The sequence below is a fragment of the Gorilla gorilla genome, chromosome 9, assembly GCF_029281585.2.
Source record: "Gorilla gorilla gorilla isolate KB3781 chromosome 9, NHGRI_mGorGor1-v2.1_pri, whole genome shotgun sequence".
NCBI classification, from domain to species: Eukaryota; Metazoa; Chordata; class Mammalia; order Primates; family Hominidae; genus Gorilla; species Gorilla gorilla.
The window spans coordinates 53,140,577-53,163,689 of record NC_073233.2 but is presented as its reverse complement, the minus strand read 5'-3'; the positions used below and the strand labels follow the sequence as shown (position 1 = coordinate 53,163,689).

General features: G+C 39.3%; 1 protein-coding gene and 2 non-coding genes across 10 annotated transcripts in view; all 3 read left to right on the top strand.

The window, feature by feature from the left end:
• Positions 1-23,113, top strand: part of CKAP5 (cytoskeleton associated protein 5) — a 102,429-nt gene that overhangs the window by 65,122 nt on the left and 14,194 nt on the right. For 4 of the 8 annotated variants that reach the window (XM_019037169.3, XM_019037171.4, XM_055354806.2 and 1 more), the window contains exons 19-36: positions 273-330; positions 439-564; positions 2,153-2,292; positions 2,439-2,613; positions 3,200-3,313; positions 4,374-4,502; positions 9,769-9,963; positions 10,653-10,788; positions 13,093-13,181; positions 15,499-15,624; positions 17,160-17,309; positions 17,611-17,814; positions 18,028-18,163; positions 18,597-18,790; positions 20,015-20,187; positions 20,424-20,447; positions 21,351-21,524; positions 21,750-21,870. In XM_019037169.3, coding sequence (XP_018892714.3) covers positions 273-330; positions 439-564; positions 2,153-2,292; positions 2,439-2,613; positions 3,200-3,313; positions 4,374-4,502; positions 9,769-9,963; positions 10,653-10,788; positions 13,093-13,181; positions 15,499-15,624; positions 17,160-17,309; positions 17,611-17,814; positions 18,028-18,163; positions 18,597-18,790; positions 20,015-20,187; positions 20,424-20,447; positions 21,351-21,524; positions 21,750-21,870 — 2,464 coding nt within the window. The remainder of the gene's footprint in view (positions 1-272; positions 331-438; positions 565-2,152; positions 2,293-2,438; positions 2,614-3,199; positions 3,314-4,373; positions 4,503-9,768; positions 9,964-10,652; positions 10,789-13,092; positions 13,182-15,498; positions 15,625-17,159; positions 17,310-17,610; positions 17,815-18,027; positions 18,164-18,596; positions 18,791-20,014; positions 20,188-20,423; positions 20,448-21,350; positions 21,525-21,749; positions 21,871-23,113) is intronic. The other 4 variants (XM_019037172.4, XM_055354808.2, XM_055354809.2 and 1 more) reach the window with 1 other exon arrangement.
• On the top strand, positions 18,291-18,401 carry LOC115936388 (small nucleolar RNA SNORD67). Its single transcript, XR_004071880.1, has one exon. It is a non-coding gene; the product is annotated as a small nucleolar RNA SNORD67 (small nucleolar RNA).
• On the top strand, positions 21,920-22,027 carry LOC115936389 (small nucleolar RNA SNORD67). The gene has a single exon (XR_004071881.1). It is a non-coding gene; the product is annotated as a small nucleolar RNA SNORD67 (small nucleolar RNA).

Genomic DNA, 23,113 nt, shown 5'->3' with positions numbered 1-23,113 from the left:
CTGTAATCTCAGCTACTCAGGAGGCTGAGGCATGAGAATCGCTTGAACCAGAGAGGCAGAGGTTGCAGTGAGCTATCATGTACTGTACTGTAGCCTAGGTGACAGAGCAAGACTCTGTCTCAAATAAATAAAATAAAATAAAGTTAGTGTAGGAAGAGAAAAAGTGAGAACTTTGCCAAAGGGAGCCAGTCCTAGAGTCTGGCTTTATAAAACTCTATTGAGTATTTTGAGGGTTTCATTTGTTTGCTTTTAATTCTAAATGTTTCTTCTAGGTTGAATGTCAAAGCTTTCATTAGCAATGTGAAGACAGCTCTTGCTGCAACAAACCCAGTGAGTACATAACAACATATATAGGGCAGTATTGCCATCTTTGTGGATTTAAAAAGTTATTATTGCCATCTTTGTGATTTAAAAAGTTATTTTTCTTCTGTCTGGCAGGCTGTGAGGACTGCTGCCATAACCCTGCTTGGCGTGATGTATCTGTATGTTGGTCCCTCTTTGCGAATGTTCTTTGAGGATGAGAAGCCTGCCCTCCTATCCCAGATAGATGCAGAATTTGAGAAGGTAGAATTTCCACAAATGATACAGTCTGTTAGTGGACTTGAGAATCTCATTAAGACTAAACTGTTGGGTGTGGTGGTGCACGCCTGTAGTCCCAGCTACTCAGAAGCCTGAGGAAGGAGGATTGCTTAAGTACAGATGTTTTGGGCTGTAGTGTGCTATGCCAGTTGGGTGTCCACACTAAGTTCAGCATTAGTATTGTGACCTCCCAGGAGCTGAGACCACCAGTTGCCCAAGGAGAGGTGAACTGGCCCAGATCAGAAACAGAGCAGGTCGGCCAGGTGCAGTGGTTCATGCCTGTAATTCCAGCACTTTGGGAGGCCAAGGCAGGAGGACCCCCTGAGCCCAGGAGTTTAAGACCAGCCTGGGCAACAAAATGAGACCTTCTCTACAAAAAAAAAATCAAAAAATTAGCCAGGCATAGTGGCACATGCCTGTGGTCCCAGCTACACAGGAGGCCAAGGTGGGAGGATCACCTGAGCCTAGGAGGTTGAGGCTCCAGTGAGCCATGTTTGTACCACTGTACTCGGGCCTAGGCCACACAGAGAGACCTTTTCTCAAAAGAAAAGAAAGAAAGAAACAGAGCAGGTCAAAACTCCAGTGCAGATCAGTAGTGGGATCACAACTATGAATAGCCACTGCACTCCAGCCTGGGCAACATACTGAGACTGTCTTTCTGGAATGAAGAATACGTATGTATTTGCTTTTATGCACAATAAAGTATCCATGGAAGAGTTCATAAGAAATTGATGATTTTGGCCGGGCTTGGTGGCTCATGCCTGTAATCCCATCACTTTGGGAGGCCAAGGCGGGCAGATCACTTGAGGTCAGGAGTTTGAGACCAGCCTGGCCAACATGGCGAAACTCCGTCTCTACTAAAAATACAAAAGTCAGCCGAGTGTGGTAGCACGCCCTGGAATCCCAGCTACTTAGGAGGCTGAGGCATAAGAATCACTTCGACCCGGGAGGCATAGGTTGCAGTGAACCAAGATCATGCCACTGCACTCCAGCCTGGGTGACAGAGCAAGATTCTGTCTCAAAAAGAAAAAAAAAATTTTTTTATGTTTTGTGTGTTTTGTTTTTGGGTTGTTTTGTTTGTTTGTTTGTTTTGAGATGGAGTTTCACTCTTGTTGCCCAGGCTGGAGTACAATGGCGCTTCCTGGGCTTATTCCAACCTCCACCTTCCAGGTTCAAGCAATTCTCCTGCCTCAGCCTCCTCAGCTGGGAAGCTGGGATTACACGCACGTGCCACCATGCCAGGCTAATTTTTGTATTTTTAGTATAGACGAGGTTTCACTGTATCAGCCAGGCTGGTCTTGAATTCCTGACCTCAGATGATCCACCCGCTTTGGCCTCCCAAACTACTGGGATTATAAGTGTGAGCCACCACACCCGGCCTTCTAGTAGGTTTTGTATAAAAATACCTTTTGACATATGGTCTCAAAATTGTAATCTAGGTAGTAGTCAAATTACCTACTGTGTAAATAGGTATTATAAAGGAATGAGAGTTTGACACAGGCACCCTCTCTAATTTGTTTGCTCCCATATCCTATATAAATTTCATTAGCCTTACTCATTCATTTGTGTATAGATGCAGGGACAAAGTCCACCTGCTCCAACCAGAGGAATTTCCAAGCATAGCACAAGTGGTACAGATGAAGCAGAAGATGGAGATGAACCAGATGACGGGAGCAATGATGTCGTTGATCTTTTGCCGAGGACGGAGATCAGGTAGGTTCCAGTCTGTGAAATGGTTTATTTCATTCATTGTATTGAATTCAGAATGTTGTCTTCTTTTTGAATTCAGTGAGGGGAACTTAACGTGATATCATCATTTTTTTGGAGTCTGGAATTAAAGGTTATTTTCTGTTTTTCAGTGATAAAATCACTTCAGAGTTGGTATCTAAGATTGGTGATAAGAATTGGAAGATTAGGAAAGAAGGCCTAGATGAAGTGGCAGGTATTATTAATGACGCAAAATTTATCCAACCGAATATAGGTGAACTTCCAACTGCCTTGAAGGGTCGACTCAATGATTCAAATAAAATCTTGGTATGTAGAGCATACGGCTGTTCTTTTTATCTCCCCTCCCCACTGCTGCAGGAGTTACCTTTTAAGTGTAGCCTTCACTTGCAAAAAATAAGTGGTTACTTTATTTGCTTTGAACTAGAAATAGCTGCCTTTAATTTATTAAGTGTATCTCAAGATGTGATGGTAGTTGGCAGATTTATTCATCAAATTTTTATGAGTCTCAGAATTTGCTTTTTGCAGGAATCCAATATTGAATATATTTGTATAAAACTGCTTGTAATACATGTAAACATAATGATTTCTGATTTTTAAATGTGGATTTTTATGTCAGGATTTCCTTAAACTAGGTTTTACCTTAAAGTTGTAAAGTACTATGATCTCTGGTCTAAAATTCTGATAATCTAGTTTTACGAACTGATGATAAAAAGGCCACTGCCTAAAAATTAATTAGAATAATCTAAGTAGAATAGCATGACAAGCCAGTGTCTCTGTCTCTTGAGTAGGCCAGAAATCTCCTGCTGTATTGACAGTATAGCAGCAAATTTACGGAAGTTTGCACACAACTTGCTTATAGTTTCAACATAAAGTATTGGCTCTTTCCACTCAGGTACAGCAAACGCTGAATATCCTGCAACAACTGGCAGTAGCCATGGGCCCAAATATTAAGCAACATGTAAAAAATTTAGGCATCCCTATCATCACAGTCCTTGGAGACAGCAAGGTAAACCTAACTCTTTTCACCATGGCTCCATTCTGGAATAGGCCAGCCATATTCTTGGGTTAAAGATAATTCTCTTTTTAGAGTCATGTAAAGACCTGATAAGCTTTATAAAGATGAAAATATTAGAGGAAAAACAGTAAACATTTTTATCTTCCAGGCAGTATTAAGGTGACCAGGTATCACTTACTAGTTTTGTGACTTTTAGATAAGCTGTCTTCGTTGAGGGTCAGTTTCTTTATCTGTGAAATTTCTTTCTTACAGAATTAAATGAGTCTGTATGTAAGGTACATTTTATTGTGCCTGTCTCATATAGTATGCACACAGTAAATGGTTGCTATTATGATTATAACATAATTGTGTAACATTTTGCTATGGCGAATAAATATGTGAATTTGGAGTTCATTAAGTTATTTTCTACTTTTATTTTTCTGAACTATTAGAGTGGGATCTTCTAGTAGTTCAGCAAGATATTTGTAGTTTCATAGTTCTAGAAGTCACTGAAATATCATTGAAGGTTACAATGTTTAGCCCTAGACTAAATATTTGAATATCTCTATACTGTTGTATAATTTATTTAACTTGAGGAACTTTATTTAATTTAATATAATTTGTGCTTTTAATATTAATGTAAATTAATATAAAAATATAACTAATTTTCAGTCAATTTATTAGCAGTTTCAGTCTTAACCATTATGATGTCTTTAACATTTAGAATTTCATTCTTTAGCAGACAGACATGGACGTAAATGCCCCCAACTACTCAGGAAACAAAATATAAGAGTTATTCTTCTTACATGATATTTTATGCCCAGATCACTCACTGTTTTGCCTGATTAACTGAGTACACAAGTTTTACAATTTGGAGTTTTATATTTCTACTTTACTTTGGAGTTTTAGTACAATCATAGAACTAGTTTCTGTTTCAGAGAAGATGGTTTCATGTATGTTCATGTGGGCCTTAGATAACCCTCCATTGTTCATGTTCATAAAGCAACAGTGATCACCCCCTACCTCCAAACTGTAGTAGATATTATTTTTGCTGATTATCTTCTCCATTTAGAACAATGTTCGAGCTGCTGCCCTAGCGACTGTGAATGCTTGGGCAGAACAGACTGGCATGAAGGAATGGCTGGAAGGAGAAGATCTTTCTGAAGAGCTCAAAAAGGAAAATCCTTTCTTGAGGCAAGAGGTTAGTATCATAAATTAATCATGTGCATTACTCATGTCATTTACTTCCATAGGGGCTTGGGCCTGTCTGATAAATACGCATTTATGGTTAGAATGAGTTTCATTATAAAACAGTTAATAAAATGAAATCACATTCCTGGGGCCTTTGTATTCATGTGCTTCCATTTTTTCCTTTCACATGCTTCTTTATCAATAACGCTTTTTAGAGGACTAGGCTTTTTGTGGAATTTTTCCCTTTTCTTAAACATTTAAATGGTAAAATCAGAGGTTTTGTGTTTTTTTTTATTATTATTTAAGCTCTGGGATACATGTGCAGAACATGCAGGTTCGTTACATGGGTATACATGTGCCATGGTGGTTTGCTGCATCCATCAAGCCGTCATCTTCATTAGGTATTTCCCCTAATGCTATCCCTCCCCTTGCCCCGCTAACCCCCGACAGGCCCCAGTGTGTGATGTTCCCTTCCCTGTGCCCGTATGTTCTCATTGTTCAACTCCCACTTACAAGTGAGAAATTGCGGTGTTTGGTGTTCTGTTCCTATGTTAGTTTGCTGAGAATGACGGTTTCCAGCTTCATCCATGTCCCTGCAAAGGACACGAACTCATTCTTCTTCTATGGTTGCATAGTATTCCATGGCGTATATGTGCCACATTTTCTTTATCCAGTCTAACATGATGGGCATTTGGGTTGGTTCCGAGTCTTTGCTATTGTGAATGGTGCTGCTATAAACATACGTATGCATGTGTCTTTATAGTAGAATGATTTATAATCCTTTGGGTATTACCCAGTAATGGGATTGCTGGGTCAAATGGTATTTCTAGTTCTGGGTCCTTGAGGAATTGCCACACTGTCTTCCACAATGATTGAACTAATTTACACTCCAACCAACAGTGTAAAAGTGGTTCCTGTTTCTCCACATCCTCTCCAGCATCTGTTGTTTTAATGATCGCCATTCTAACTGGCATGAGATGGTATCTCATTGTGTTTTGATTTGCATTTCTCTAATGACCAGTGATGATCTTTATCATATGTTTATTGGCCACATAAATGTCTTCTTTTGAAAAGTTTCTGTTCATATCCTTCGCCCACTTTTTGATGGGGTTGTTTGTTTTTTTCTTATAAATTTGTTTTAGTTCCTTATAGCTTCTGGATATTAGCCCTTTGTCAGATGGATAGATTGCAAAAATTTTCTCCCGTTCTGTAGGTTGCCTGTTCACTCTGATGATAGTTTCTTTTGCCGTGCAGAAGCTCTTTAATTTAATTAGATCCCATTTGTCAATTTTGGCTTTTGTTGCGATTGCTTTTGGTGTTTTAGTCACAAAGTCTTTGTCCATGCCTATGTCCTGAATGGTATTCTAGGTTTTCTTCTAGGGTTTTTATGGTTTAAGGTCTTAGGTTTAAATCTTTAATCCATCTTGAGTTAATTTTTGTATAAGGTGTAAGGAAGGGGTCCAGTTCAGTCTTCTGCATATGGCTAACCAGTTTTCCCAATACCATTTATTAAATAGTGAATCCTTTCCCCATTTCTTGTTTTTTGTCAGGTTTGTCAAAGATCAGATGGTTGTAGATGTGTGGTGTTATTTCTGAGGCCTCTGTTCTGTTCCATTGGTCTATATATCTGTTTTGGTACCAGTACCATGCTGTTTTGGTTACTGTAGCCTTGTAGTATAATTTGAAATCAGGTAGCATGATGCCTCCAGCTTTGTTCTTTTTACTTAGGATTGTCTTGGCTATACAGGCTCTTTTTTGGTTCCATATGAAATTTAAAGTAGTTTTTTCTAATTCTGTGAAGAGAGTCATTGGTGGCTTGATGGGAATAGCACTGAATCTATAAATTACTTCGGGCAGTATGGCCATTTTCATGATATTGATTCTTCCTATCCATGAGCATGGAATGTTCTTCCATTTGTTTGTGTTTGTTGAGCAGTGGTTTGTAGTTCTCCTTGAAGAGGTATTCCTAGGTATTTTATTTTCTTTGTAGCAATTGTGAATGGGAGTTTGCTCATGATTTAGCTCTCTGTTTGTCCATTATTGGCGTATAGGAATGCTTGTGATTTTCACACATTGATTTTGTATCCTGAGACTTTGCTGAAGTTGCTTATCAGTTTAAGGAGTTCTTGGGCTGAGAGGATGGGGTTTTGTAAATATGCAATCATGTTCATCTGCAAACAGAGATAATTTGACTTCCTCTCTTCCTATTTCAATACCCTTATTTCTTTCTCTTGCCTGATTGCCCTGGCTAGAACTTCCAATAATATATTGAAAAGGAGTGGTAAGAGAGGGCATCCTTGTCTTATGCCGGTTTTCAAAGGGAATCCTTCCAGCTTTTGCCCATTCAGTATGATATTGGCTGTGGGTTTGTCATAAATAGCTCTTATTAAAATCAGAGGTTTTAATCAGAACATAAAAATAGAGGCTGGGTGCAGTGACTCATGCCTGTAATCCCAGCACTTTGGGAGGCCGAGCAAGCAGATCACTTGAGATCAGGGGTTGGAGACCAGCCTACCCAACATGGTGAAACCCTGTCTCTACTAAAAATACAAAAAATTAGCTGGGTGTGGTGGTGCGGGCCTATAATCCTAGCTACTCGGGAGGCTGAGGCAGAAGAATCGCTTGAATCCAGGAGGCAGAGGTTGCAGTGAGCTGAGATCACACCACTGCACTCCAGCCTGGGTAACAGAGCAAGATTCCATCTCAAAAAAAAAAAAAAAAAAAGTCCAGTTGCAGTGGCTCACGCCTGTAATCCCAGCACTTTGGGAGGCCACGGTGGGTGGATCACCTGAGGTCAGGAGTTCAAGACCAGCCTAGCCAACATGGTGAAACCCTGTCTCTACCAAAAATAGAAAAATTTGCTGGGCATGGTGGTGGGCGCCTCTAATCCCAGCTACTCAGGAGGCTGAGACAGGAGAATCACTTGAACCAGGAGGCGGAGGTTGCAGTGAGCCAAGATCGCGTCATTGCACTCTAGCCTGGGCGACAAAAGCGAAACTTCGTCTCAAAAAAAAAAAAAAATAGAGCATTCAAAAATCCATCAGAGTAATCATAACAACAGAATAACAGAATTTGTGATTATATCAACTGATGCAAAAAAGGCATTTGACATATCCAACATGCATTCATGATTAAAAACTCTTAGCAAGTCAGTAATGAAAGAGAATTACCTCAACTTGATATAAGCATCTGCATAACAACCTCTACAGATAACATGAAACTTAATGGTGAGGGCCAGGCGCGGTGGCTCACGCCTGTAATCCCAGCACTTTGGAAGGCCGAGGCGGGCAGATCACGAGGTCAAGAGATCGAGACCATCCTGGCAAACATGGTGAAACCCCGTCTCTACCAAAAATACAAAAATTAGCTGGGTGTGGTGGCATGCGCCTGTAGTCCCAGCTACTCGAGAGGCTGTGGCAGGAGAATCACTTGAACCCGGGAGGCAGAGGTTGCAGTGAGCCAAGATCGTGCCACTGCACTCCAGCCTGAGTGACAGAGCAAGACTCCGTCTCAAAAACAAAAAAAAAAAAAAAAAAAAAGAGGAATCTCTTTACAATTAGCTAATGTAATCAAGACACTGTGATAGTGGTAGCAGGAGGATGGGGTGGAGATAGACACGTAGATCATTGGAACAACAGAGAGAACCCAGAAATAGACCCACACTAATATCAACTAATTTTTTACAAAGCTACAAAAATAATTCCGTGAAGGAAGTATAGTCTTTTCAACAAATGATTCTGGAGCAATTGGACATCCATAAACAAAAAAATGAACCTCACCCTAAACCTCACTGTCTCAAAACAGATTATGGACTTAAATTTAAAACATAAAACTATAGAACTTTTAAGTGCAAACTAGAAGATCTCCAGGATGGGAGGCTGGCAAAGAATTCTTAGACTTAAAACCAAAACCATAATCCATAAAAGGAAAGTTGATAAATTGGACCACATGAAAATTAAAAACTTTTACTCTGCAAAAAAAACCACATGAAAATAATAAAACAAGCTACAGAACAACAGAAAAGATTTGTAAGCCAGTATCCAATAAAGGACTAATATCTAGAATATATAAAGAACTCTGAAAACTCAACAGTAACAACAACAACAACAGAAAAATCAGAAAATGGGTATCCATGGCCAAGCCTGTGAGTAGTGAGCTGAGATCATGCCATTGCACTCCAGCCTGGGTGACAAGAGCAAGACTTGATTTCAAAAAAAAAAAAAAAGATGCTCAGTGTTATTAGCAACCAGGGAAATGCAAATTAAAACTGTGTTGAAATATCACTATACAATCATCAGAATTGCTAAAATTAAAAATAATGGTAACGTGAAATGCTGGAGAAACCTAAACAGTCATGCATTGCTGCTGGAAATGTAAAATGGTACAACTACTTCAGGAAATAGTTTGGTATTTTCTTATAAAACTAAACGTGCAGTTACTATATGAGCCAGCAATTGCACTCTTGGACATTTATTTCAGAAAAATGAAAATTTATGTCCATACAAAAATCTATGTACAAATATTCATAACAACTTCAATCATAGTAGCCAAAAACTGGGACTATAGCTCAAGGGTAGAGCATTTTACTGCATAATAGCCAAAAACTAGAAACAGTTCAGATACCTTTCAGTAGGTGAATGGTTAAACAAATCTCTTGTACATCCATACATGGAATACTATTTAGCAATTAAGAACAAACTGCTGGTAAATACAATAATTCAGATAAATCTCCAAGGAATTGTGCTGCATGACTAAAGCCAATCCCACTGGCCTGCGAGCCAAGATTATGCCATTGCCCTCCAGCCTGGGTGACGGGAGTGAAACCTTGTCTCAAAAATGAAAAATACAAATATGAACTATTTTAGGGATATAGAGAAGAAAAATGTCAACATAAGGCAAAAAATAAGAAGTCTTCGTAAAATTTGTAACCTTCTGATCACAATAAGTGCTTTGGGTCTTCTAGCTAAATATTTTTCAGAACTAAAGGGAGATAAGTAAAAGTTTTTCATCTTTAAGATGTATTAAAGCTTTATAATTTAATACCCAAATATAGTCCAAAGAAATGTGTCCTTATCTTAAAGATGATTGTCATCATTGCATATGTTATTTAAATATAGCACAGTTCTTGAATTATGAAAAGTACTGATTTCATATTGGAAAGTTATAGTGTGAAAGCTAATTCAGTGCTTGAGACTAATGAAATCAGTAAGCCTGAGATCATAAATGATAACAGTCTTCATTTGAAGTGTGTAACTAGTCTTTATTTCTTTTGGCAGCTTCTGGGCTGGCTGGCTGAGAAACTACCTACTCTTCGTTCCACCCCTACAGACCTTATCCTTTGTGTTCCTCATCTCTACTCCTGCCTAGAAGATCGAAATGGAGATGTGCGAAAGAAGGCCCAAGATGCCTTGCCATTCTTCATGATGCATTTAGGATATGAAAAAATGGCCAAGGCTACTGGGAAACTAAAGGTATTACTTCTTGTTGCTGCTACTGCTGTTAAAAACTATTAAAAAATATATTTAACATGGGCCGGGCACGGTGGCTCACGCCTGTAATCCCAACACTTTGGGAGGCCGAGACAGGTGGATCACCTGAGGTCAGGAGTTCAAGACCAGCCTGGCCAACATGGTGAAACCCCATCTCTACAAAAACAAAATTTAGCCGGGTTTGGTGGCACATGCCTGTAATCCCAGCTACTTGGGAGGGTGAGGCAGGAGAATCGCATGAACCCAGGAGGCAGAGGTTGCAATCAGCTGAGATTGTGCCACTGCACTCCAGCCTGGGCAACAAGAGAGAAACTCTGTCTTAAAAATATATATATATTAAACATGAATTTATATGAGGAAAAAACCATATTACCTCCTGTGAGTCTCAATTTGAAATCGTAACAAGCAAAAATAAAATATTAAGCAGTGTAGAAGTAAAAATCTGCTGACCTCACAGGGGTGAAAACTGTGACCTTCTAGAATGATACCTACCTTAGTGTGACTTCATAATGTGTGTGACTTCTCTGACACCATGTACTGCCTCCCTTACTTCAGTGGTATTTCAAAACTAGGAGCTCAATCATTTGTTTGACAGAGGATTTGTTCATAAGCTTTGTATGACTTTATCATTTATGTGACCTCTCACTTTTTATGTCATTTTGTCTCTCTAGCCAACTTCTAAAGACCAGGTATTGGCCATGCTAGAGAAAGCCAAAGTTAACATGCCAGCCAAGCCTGCTCCACCCACTAAAGCAACTTCTAAACCAATGGGAGGGTCCGCTCCAGCCAAATTCCAGCCTGCATCAGGTAACTCTATCTTAAGAAGGTTAAAGGGGAAGGAAATAGCCCTGAGGAACTCTTAAAAAGACATTCAGCCTTGTCTTTTTTAAATCACATTTCCTTACAGTGTAGATCCAAGCTCTCCTTCCTTCTCTGCTTACTTTCCTTTCACAAACACTTGTCAAGTAGTCAAGTACCTATTTTATGCCAGGAACTGTACTAAGGGTACAAAGGTGACTAATTTGGTTTCTAATTCTAAAACGTTTTTTTTGTTTTTGTTTTGTTTTTTTTTTAGAGATGGCGTCTTGGTCTGTCACCCACGAGGGAGTGTAGTGGCGTGATCATAGCTCACTGCAACCTCGAACTCCTGGGCTCAAGTGTTCCTTCTGCCTCATCCTCCCAAGTTGCTGGGACTACAGGCATGCACCATCACACCTGGCTAAATTTTTTACTTTTTATAGAGATGAGGTTTTGTTGTGATGCGCAGGTTGGTCTCAAACTCCTGGCCTCAGGCGATCCTCCCATCTCAGTCTCCTAAAGTGCTGGACTTACAGGCTTGAACCACCACACCCGATCCCAAAAGGAGTTTTGGAATAGCACATTAAAATAGTCCTTTCTGAAGTGTTGCATCCTACATTTCCACAACTATTTTCTGCTCCTGGATACTATAATTAGAAGAGGAATTGGGAGAATCTAGCTTAATCCACTTTATTAACCTTCTTTAAGGGATAATTCTTGATTTCTTTATCCTGATATTAAAATTCCGTAATAGGCTGGGCACAGTGGCTCATGCTTGTAATCCCAGCACTTTGTGAGGCCAAGGCCAGTGGATCATTGAAGTCAGGAGTTTGAGATCAGCCTGGCCAACATGGAGAAACCCCACCTCTACTAAAAATACAAAAATTAGCTGGGTGTGGTGGTGCATACCTGTAATCCCAGCTACTCAGGAGGCTGAGGCAGGAGAATCGCTTGAATCCGGGAGGCAGAGGTTGCAGTAAGCCAAGATCACGCCAGTGCACTTTAGCCTGGGGGACAGAGCAAGACTCTGTCTCAAAATAAATAAATAAAAATAAATAAAATTTGATAATATATAACCTGTGACCAATTCATTTTTAGACTTACTGCTTAAACAAAACAATATTCTTGAATTTAGTGGAATAGAAATTGTTGATGCTATAAAGTTAGAAATTTTACAGCCTGAGCAACATGGCAAAACTCCATCTCTACAAAAATTACAAAAATTAGCTAGTCTTGGTGGCGCACACCTGTGGTCCCAGCTACCCAGGAGGCTGAGGTGGGAGGATCGCTTCAGCTCAGGAGGTTGAGGCTTCAATGAGCCACGATCGCACCACTGCACTCCAGCCTGGGTGAGCCAGAACTAGTCTCAAAAAAAAAAAAATTTTTACCTGTGTAAAACTCTTTATTAAAGTACATATTCAGTTTTTATTGAAATCTTGCTATGTAGCAGATACTGAATATCAAAGATGTCTTTACCTTTAAGAAAGTATCAGTCTGGGCTGGGCATGGTGGCTCACGCCTGTAATTCCACCACTTTGAGAGGACAAGGAGGTCAAGACCAGCCTGGGCAACATAGTGGGACCCTGTCTCTAAAAAAACAAAAAAGTTGTTTTAATTAGTTGGGCTTGGTGGTGCACGCCTGTAGTCCCAGCTATTCAGGAGGCTGAGGTAGGAGGACTGTTTTAGCCAGGGAGGTCAAGGCTGCATTGAGCCCTGAACGTGCTATTGCACTCTAGTCTGTGTGACAGAAACCCTGTCTCTAAACAAACAAATGAAACTACAGTTTAAATGTTGGTAAATGAGATACAGATTTTCTGAATTAATTTCTCTCTTATGCTTAAAGAGAGATTTTGGGAGAAAAATTATTAGGAAAAAAAAATCTAAGCCAGGCACAGTGACTCATGCCTGTAATCCCAGCACTTTGGGAAGCCAAGGTGGGTGGATTGCTTGAGCCCAGGAGTTTGAGACCAGCCTGGGCAACATGGCGAAACCCTGTCTCCACAAAAATTACAAAGAAAATTAGCTGGGTGCGGTGGCACGGGCCTGTAGTCCCAGCTACTACGGAGGCTGAGGTGGGAGAATTCATTGAGCCCAGGAGGTCAGGACTGCAGTGAGCACCGTGAAGGCACCACTGTACTCCAGCCTGGGAGATAGAGCAAAATCCTGTCTCATAAAAAAAAAAAACTAACTGAAAACATCATATAAATTGATACATTTAAGACTGCAAGCTTCCTCGTCATCATTATATATTTAACCTGTCCAAAATAAAATGACATTAAAGTTTATAGTATATATATATTTTTTTCCTCAAAGCACCTGCTGAAGATTGTATTTCCAGCAGTACAGAACCCAAACCTGATCCAAAAAAGGCCAAAGCTCCAGGATTATCCTCTAAAGCAAAGGTATGTTAACTCTGTATACTTCGATGTAGACTTGCTTTTAAATGTATTTTATATTCTGAGTCATTCTATTAGGAAGGATCATATTATATATAAAAGAACATCACTGCTGTTGATATTATCAAATTATTTATACAAATTTCTGTGGTTCATTTTTAATGAGGTCCTAAAACGGAGACATCCTGCTCTCAAGAGGTGCTGTCATCTTCCTTTCATGTAGATTTTCGGGGAAAGATTTACTTTATTGAAAGAAGAAAGGGCCGGGCGCAGTGGCTCACGCCTGTAATCCCAGCACTTTGGGAGGCTGAGGCAGGCAGATCACCTGAGGTCAGGAGTTCGAGACCAGCCTGGCCAACATAGCGAAACCCTGTCTCTCCTAAAAATACAAAAATTAGTTGGGCAGGTGTGTGCCACCAGCTACTTGGGAAGTTGAGGCAGGAGAATCGCTTGAACCCAGGAGGCGGAGGTTGCAGTGAGCCAATATCTCGCCATTGCACTCCAGCCTGGATGACAGAGCGAGACTCAGGAAAAAAAAAAAAAAAAAAAAAGGAGAAAGAAAGCATTTGTAGCTCTGGCATAATAAACACTTTAGGCTGATTTGGATTTAAGAAAAGGAAGTTAAATCAACCTCCTTCAAATTTGGCACTGTTGTCATCATATTAGAAGATGTTTCGGTTAGTCTGCAGGGAAATATCTTTTGTCCCAGTGGGATTTATTTTTGATGCATCAGCAATTCTTTCAATATTCATGGAGAGTTGGACAATTTAAAGCAGTGTGTTCAAATGTTCAACTTTATCCTCTGGGTGATTTTTTCATTTAATTAAGTTTTTAAATCACAGTAAATTGTCATTATCTCTATCAAGATTGAGATTAATAAACATATTCAGAGTGTTAATTATTTAATACTTACAAAAGGAAAATTGCAAAACTGTGCAATGGGTAGTGAATCTAATAGTCTAAATAGAGAATTATTTAATTTACTTCCTGTAATTGATGAAAAAATATAGAGAACGTTTTTTAACCAGTACATGTATTATTACACCCCCATTTTGGAGTACACACTCTAGGGCCTTTCTTCTAAATATTACAATTAACCATTTTTCTTCCCTATGCTCAGGCCCTTTAACTCCTCAGTGAATTAATTTAAATGGGTAATTATCTTCAACTATCCAATGACGTTGTTCTTTTCCTGTCTGCCTGTCCTCATCCCAGATTTAACAAGTGCTTATTTTAGTTTTGATCACGAGTGTTTTGCAGTATTTTTGACTCCGTTCTTAATGCCATAATTTTTTTCCCAATCTTTTTAAACTTACGAAGCAGTTTCATATAAATGATCTCATATTTGTTTGGTCTGAATGACTTTAGTGTTTATACTAGAAAGAAATTCTGGCCAACTAGAAATAGTGGCCATGCTACATTTATAATAATAATGATTCCAGTAATGAAATTTGAATTTTACCTTAAATATATGTACTAGTGTTTACTGTTTTCTTTCTATCTGATATGAAGATTTTAAATCTTGGATTATTTTTTAAAACCACTTTAGTGACTTAAATATTTAAAGCATTTCTTGTAACTTTCTCTAGAAGCAAGTTCAAAAGGTCTTCAGTTACACTGTTATGATAAGAGATACATTTAAATATCAATGGAAAGAAACAGAAAAGCTTTCAAACTAAGTGTTTGGAAATGTGTAAATGCCATTCAAGATGTCATTAATAGCTGAGGTGGGTGGATCACTTGAGGTCAGGAGCTCGAGACCAGCCTGGACAACATGGTGAAACCCTGTCTCTACTAAAAATACAAAAATTAGCCAGGGGTGGTGGTGGGCGCCTGTGGTCCCACCTACTGAGGAGGCTGAGTCAGGAGAATCACTTGAACCTAGGAGGTGGAGATTGCAGTGAGCTGAGATCACGCCACTGCACTCCAGCCTGGGCGACAGAGTGAGACTCCGTCTCAAAAAAAAAAAAAAAAAAAAAAAAAAGATGTCATTAATATGGAAAGCTATAGTGTTGAACATTTCAAGAAAACAAAAACAAAAAGTTTGTGACCTAGACTAATGATCAGTAATAGCAGTTTTTCCAACTACATAACATGCCAGTCCAAGAACTAACCAACAGTTACTTAAGAATATTCTCAGAAAAATTTCTAGAGAACCTGTTCAAAAACATATACAAGATTCTGTGATGCATGTTTTATTCATGTGAAATATCATGTAGAAAGATATCTCTGTTTTCTACAGTGCCCTTTTACTGGGCAGCAGCATCATATTCTTAAGGAGAAGTGGCCAAGCTAATCAGTATTCCCTGAACCTTGGTTGTAGAGTGCACAAGGGAAGAAGATGCCAAGCAAAACCAGCTTAAAGGAGGATGAAGACAAATCCGGGCCTATTTTTATTGTTGTTCCAAATGGAAAAGAGCAAAGGATGAAAGATGAAAAAGGATTGAAGGTAAGGAAGGATTAAGAATTGTCAGGAGATTTTTGCTTGTATTGTTATTCAAGAATAGTTTTGCTGTCTGAATTCATGTTATTGTTTAATATCTGGGAATTAAGTGTTTCTTTTGCTTATAAATTATATTATTTAGTTTATGGGAGCATTAATTCCTACAAAAGAAACTATAGAATAGAGTTATTGCCTATTTTTCCCTGTAAACAGAAATAAATGATTTAGTAGCTTTTTTGGTATCTTCATTTTTAAAATCAAAGAATGGAATGTATTCATTGATTTTTTTTTAATTAATTGGATGTATAGGCTTCTTCATTAATCCTTTTTAAGACCTTACAAGGCAGATTTTGTGACTGTATAAATGGCTAGTTCAGTCATTTCTCTTATGTTACTTTGATTTCATTAGATACTTAAATTTGTTTTCAAAATACATAATCTGTTTTAAAAATTATATGCAGTACAGAAAGTGCAAAGTATAGTAAGAAAAGCATGTCTCTGTTCCAGTATCCCTCCACAGGGAGGATATTAGTCCTCATTTTTTCAATGTATTACTCCAGAAATATTTTATACCTCTACTATCATATGTATATTTTTATATAGCCCTCCTTTTATACAGATGGCATATACAGACATGCCGTACTGTTTGTTCTGTATCTCACTATTTTCTTTTAATGATGTTTGAAATATCTGAAAGATCATTCGTATCTGTGTATATATGTGTGTATCACTGTTTGTATTGGTGCATTGTATGTATGTACCTTTCTTTATCCTTCGCCCACTATGTTGGACATTTAGGTTGTTTCTGGTCTTTCACTATTACAAACACTGCTGCTGTGAATATCTTTGAATGTAGGTCTTTGTACACATATGTGAGTGTATCTATATTAAACTCCTAGAATGATGATATGCATAATTTTGATAGATATTTCAAATTTTCTCTCTATCAAAGATGTGGCAGCAGTGTCCACCATGTTATATAGTTATATGTAGGATTGATTTTTTTTTTTTCTTTAGTAAGAATTGCAAGGCCAGGCACAGTGGCTCATGCCTGTCATCCCAACAATTTGGGAGGCTAAGGCAGGCAAATTGCCTGAGCCCAGGAATTCAAAACCAGCCTGGACAACATATTGAGACTTCATCTCTACAAAAAAAATTTTTTAATTAGCTGGGCATAGTGGTGCATGTCTGTAGTCCCAGCTACTTGGGGGGCTAAGGCAGAAGAATCACTTGAGCCTGGGAGGTTAATGCTACAGTGATCTATGATCATGCCACTGCACTCTGCCATGCCCAGGCAACAAGTGAGACTCTGTCTCAAAAACAAAGAATTCCAAAAATTTTTATTCCTAGAAGATTTTCAGAGTTGTTAAGCTTCAAGAAGTATGACACCTTGAAATTTGCATTCATATTTAATTACAAATGAATATTGTTGAATTTTTAAATATTTTATTAAATTGTTCCTGCAGCTGCATTATATAAGGCTCTCTACCTCATTTCAGTTGAACACCCTGTAGCCCCTTTTCACTGTTTGTTTTTTCCAGGTGCTAAAGTGGAATTTTACTACCCCACGGGATGAATACATTGAGCAACTAAAGACTCAAATGTCTAGCTGTGTGGCTAAATGGTTACAAGATGAGATGTTTCACTCAGACTTTCAGCATCATAACAAAGCCCTTGCTGTTATGGTTGATGTAAGTCTGCAATAGATAAAAATACATGTATTTCAGACATGTAAAAATACCGAGCCCTATGAAATAATCTGAAGTTTGCATGACTTGGAAGTAGAATATACTATGTTCTCTATTTTTAGAGCTGTCTTGTTATTTGGTAGAATAAATGAATGTGTGTGTATATTTTTTAGGTCTTAATTGAAGGCTTAAAAATCTATCATTTTCTTTTTGGGCTCCAATAAAATTTAAAAGACACTTGCCTAGTAGAATTAAGATTTTGATTATTCTTATTTGTGGGAGTTTTGTTTTGTTTTATTTTAAGCACTTGGAGAGTGAAAAAGAAGGAGTTATTGGTTGCCTGGATCTTATCTTAAAGTGGCTTACCCTGAGGTTTTTTGACACCAATACAAGCGTCCTGATGAAAGCACTAGAATATTTAAAATTGCTCTTCACCTTGCTAAGTGAAGAAGAATATCATCTTACTGAGAATGAAGCTTCTTCCTTCATCCCCTATCTTGTCGTCAAGGTAATGTGGTGTTCTCTCTCTGGGAGACTGCTTAAGTTCCCAGCTGACCTCAGTTTCTGTACTTTTATTTCCTCTCCCTTTTTTACTGATTATATCACGGTACCTTTCCTACTTATCCCTATTGCCCTATTCTTTCAAAACATAGTAATGCATGGGAGAATCATTGCTACTTAGGAAATGCCTCACTTAATCATTATTTTCCTTATTGACTAGGTTGGAGAACCAAAGGATGTCATTCGTAAAGATGTTCGTGCCATCCTGAACCGGATGTGCCTTGTCTACCCAGCTAGCAAGATGTTTCCCTTTATCATGGAAGGAACCAAATCCAAAAACTCTAAGCAGAGAGCAGGTGAAGCAAACAGTTTAAACTGAGATGTGAATCTCTGCAGCAGTAGCCTATAGAAGAAATAGTTTATGGATGAACAAATAAATTTCTCCATTGCCTATGTAGTTGATTCCAACCTCCTGATTTAGACTGTGAGAGTGATGAGTTGCACACTGGTGGAGCCATGGTATCAGGTGATACAGGCACCACTCAGTATCACCCTGGTGACAAAATCAAGTGCACAGGGGCCATCTGACTCACAGGCATCTCTTCCTTTCAGGAGCACTTGCTGAAATACCATTTTTTCACTGATAAAAGGCAGTAAACAAAAAATCCTAGGCAGAGCCAGAGTAAGGTTTTAGTCCTTCATATATGCCAAGGGAAATTTCTCTAGTAAGGATAAGTCTCTGTCCCAAATATGTGTTGTCTCATTAATCTAGCCTTTCTCCCCCATCAGAATGCCTGGAAGAGCTGGGATGTCTGGTTGAGTCCTATGGCATGAATGTTTGCCAACCAACCCCAGGAAAAGCCTTAAAGGAAATAGCTGTTCACATAGGAGACCGTGACAATGCTGTACGCAATGCTGCACTCAACACCATTGTAACGGTGTACAATGTACATGGGGATCAGGTGTTCAAACTGATTGGAAATGTGAGTGACTTCTCTGAACACTGTCAGCATGTCGTGAAAAGAATTGCAAGATCTCCTAGGTGTTAGGTTTCCTGTCCTCTCAACTGTAGCTAAGTTTTTACTACTTTTTAGTCAACTCAACCTATCAATGTGTCCTAGAATCCAGATAGACCCTTGAGGTGTCTCTGATTAGGCTGTTTTAATGGAAATCAAGTTTTCTTTTCTGAGCATTCTATTCATAGCAAATTTGCTTTAGAAATGAGTGCTATTTTTGAATCAAGAAATCTGAGCTAGTCCCGGGTTTAAATTCTGCCTGGCAGTCTGCTCTGTAATTTTTACTGCATCGAGTTTTTGGTTAAAAAAGTGCTTATTTGTGTATAGTGTGGATGCTAGTATCTGTCAGATCACATCTTGCGCTACAGCCGTGAGCCAGTTTTCCACTCACATTAGGTTCTGCCTCTGACCTCTTATTTCGTTTGAGTGAGTCTGGACCTCCGTCTTCAGTTACCTCATAGTGTCACCATGTATTTACACTGGGCTTAAATATGTTTACTTATATTTTCTAATTAAATTCTCACTACTACCCAGTGAAGAATATAAAGCAGTTGGGAATTTTACAGATGACCAAAAATGAAGTTTCTTGCCCATAGTCACACAGCTAGATAGTGGTGACAAAACAAAAAATGAGGAAGCTTCATTTAATTTTTGACCTTTTTATTTGTAGTTACTAATTGGCTTTCTTTTTTTTATCGTTTCTTTTTTTTTTTTTTTTTTTTTTTTTGAGACAGGGTCTTGCTCTGTCACCTAGGTTGGAGTGCAGTGGTGTGATCATGGTTCACCGCAGCCTCGACCTCCCAGGCTCAAGTGATCCTCTGACTTCAGCCTCCTGAGTAGCAAGGACTACAGGCGCGTGCCACCACACCCAGCTTATTTTTATACTTTATGTATAGATGGGGTTTCACCATGTTGCCCAAGCTGGTGTCAAACTCCTGGGCTCAAGTGATCCTCCTGCTTTGGCCTCCCAAAGTGCTGGGATTACAAGCATGAGCCACTATGCCCAGCCTCTCTCCTTCTTTCATATCTCCTCTTCCTATAGCAGCTAGGCAGGTATTAACAGTAGTTGATTTTGAAATGTGGTGCTTTGAAAGTAAACATGTCCTAACATAGAAGGTTCTATTTGTTTTGATATGAAAATAGATATTATTGTGTTATCCAGTTAGGTTTCTAAATTTGGCCTCTTTACAGCTTTCTGAAAAGGATATGAGCATGCTCGAGGAGAGGATTAAGCGGTCAGCAAAGAGACCCTCTGCTGCACCAATAAAACAGGTGGAAGAGAAACCTCAGCGTGCACAGAACATAAGCTCCAATGCCAACATGTTACGCAAGGGACCAGCTGAGGACATGTCTTCCAAACTCAAGTATGTAGATAGAGATACTTGTCTGAGAGCATCTCCATGGCCTTTGCCTTGTGTGCTCACAACCTGTCCTGTAACATAATCTTGAGTTCTTGTAGCCATTATCATGCATGACAGAGTGTCTGGGTAAATGTATTGTAACCAAATGTTTGATTCTTCAGTCTTCATTGTCTTTGTCTTTGTCTCAAAACCACTTCTAAATGGTCTTGTGCCTTCTTTCACTGCTTTTCCGTGGACAGAATTATGTATCGCACTTATAGGATGTAAGTACTGCCTGCTAATTTCTCATTAGCAGGGCTCTTATATCTTTCTAACTTCTGACTTGGATTCATCCCCTCTGGAGGGTGACTAGCTTAGAGTTTATAATCAGGGTAGAGGGTGTCCATAAGTACCCCATGAATCAAGTCTTCCACAAAAGTTCAATGTCATGTGGCTAAAATACTGATTCACTTTCTTCTTTGTGTTATACTTGGTTGTGCTTAGTTTCCTATTCTTGAGATAAGGCTAAATAAAATACATGCAACCTAAAATTGGCTTAGGGACTCAAAATACTGCCTCCTAAGCAAGACAGCTCTATTTTGGGTTGTGTCATGAGTATAATTTTAACGAACTTGAATTTGGAAACTTTGAATCCCTATTTCTTGGATGTAAAGCTGGCCCTGACCTGTCAAGAGTGAATATTCTAAAAAGGGGTGACTGGTGGTCTCACAAAGTATAAAATGTGCTGAACACGGCATGGAATGGTACTTATGATTAGCAAAATTAAAGCACTGGTTAATTTGGTGGAAAAGAACCAGCCAGTCTAGATTTTTCTTATATATTTGCCCATAAGTAGTGAGCTTTGAGTCAATACATTTTATTGTTTTCTGCCCCTTCAGGAATAGAAGTACAAAGTTTGTTGGCTTTAGTGAACTAGAACAAATACTTATAACTTGGCAGGTAATGTAAGTACAAATTAAAGTTATCTGCCCTCTTAGGATATTCATGAACCAATGTTGTTACCTATTAAAGGCACTTGCTTAGACTCAGGGACTTAAATCATTCAGGGGGGCTGAAACCAGAAGTTGAACATCTGTCCTGAAGCTTTGGGGCAACTGACAGTGCTACTCTTGCCCTTTGGTTAAGAAGTCTCTTTTAGTTCAGGAGCCTCCTTTTGCTTCCCTTAGCCAAGCCCGAAGCATGAGTGGGCATCCTGAGGCAGCCCAGATGGTCCGCCGAGAATTCCAGCTTGATCTAGATGAGATTGAGAATGACAATGGTACAGTCCGATGTGAAATGCCAGAACTTGTTCAGCACAAACTGGATGACATTTTTGAGCCAGTCCTTATTCCTGAACCCAAGTGAGTTAAACTCTTTCATTTAAATATGAGCAGTTCATGATGATCAGACGGCCTACGTGAAATGTGCCCTTTGTAATGTGCAGTTAAAACTTTTTAGAACTGATTATTTTTTGAATGATAGCAGTTGTTAACTAAGACCTGGACCTAGTGGAGAATTGTATAACTCCAACTGACTGGGATGTCTTGTAATAGAGGTTGAAGTTTTCTCTTTGTTCTGCTATCTAGGATCCGGGCTGTTTCTCCACACTTCGATGACATGCACAGTAATACAGCATCCACAATCAATTTCATTATCTCCCAAGTAGCCAGTGGTGACATCAACACAAGTATCCAAGCTCTGACGCAGGTAATGGGTGTGCTCCCGTGACAGGGATTCCATTGGTGGACATAGAGGCTATAAATGTGATGAATTGCACACTCGCAGAGTCATAGCATTAGGGGATGCAGGCAGTGTTTCATACTTTCCCGAGGAAAGAAATGCACAGGTGCCACTCAGTCATCACTTGCCTCAGAGGATGTGACTCCAATAGAGCCTTATTTTTTTTTTTTTTTTTCCTCTTTTGAGACCAGGTCTCACTATGTTGTCCAGGCTGGAGTACAGTGGCTATTCACAGGCACTATCATAGCACACTGCAGCCCCAAACTCCTGGGCTCAAGTAATCCTCCTCTCTCAGCTTCCTGAGTAGCTGGGACAACAGGCTTGCATCGCTGCACCTAGCTAAGCCTTGCATTTTTTATAATTGCATTGATTCACCAGAGGCTAGAGATAAAACAGCAGCTAACAAGTAAGGACCAACTCTCATGGAACTTATTTAGATTTTAGTGGACAGAGACAAGTAAACAAGAAAATATCATACAGCTGTAACAACTGTGTAAATATAACTTAAATGGGGTAATGACGGAAAGGAACTGAGTAGATACTTAGACTGGGTGATCAGGAAAACTCTGATATCCTTGGGGCTTAGAGTATGCCAAGGAGAGGAAAGAGCTAGTAGTCAAAGGCCTTAGGGCAGAAATGAGCTTGAAGTTCAAGGAAATAAGAGAAGGTTCATGTGCCTGGAGTATAGTGTTAAAGGGGGACAATGATACAGAATGAGATTTGAGAGGCAGACAGTGATCATATCATGTAGGGCTTTAAAAGCACCAGGGTGAGTTGTTTGGATTTTATTTCAATTATGATGGGAAACCATTAGAAATTTTTTAAAAGAGAAGTCATGGGTGGGTATGGTGGCTCCTGCCTGGAGTCCCAGCTGCTCAGGAGGCTGAGGCAGGAAGATTGCTTGAGCCTGGGAGGTTGAGGCTGCAGTGAGCTGTGATTGCACCACTATACTCCAGCCTGGGTGACAGAGTGAGACCATGTCTCAAAAAAAAAAAAAAAAAAATAGGCCAGGTGTGGTGGCTCACACCTGTAATCCCAGCACTTTGGGAGGCCAAGGTGGGTGGATCACGAGGTCAGGAGTTCGAGACCAGCCTGGCCAATATGGTGAAACCCCGTCTCTACTAAAAATACAAAAATTAGCTGGGCATGGCGGCGCACGCCTATAGTCCCAGCTGCTCAGGAGGCTGAGGCAGGAGAATCACTTTAACCC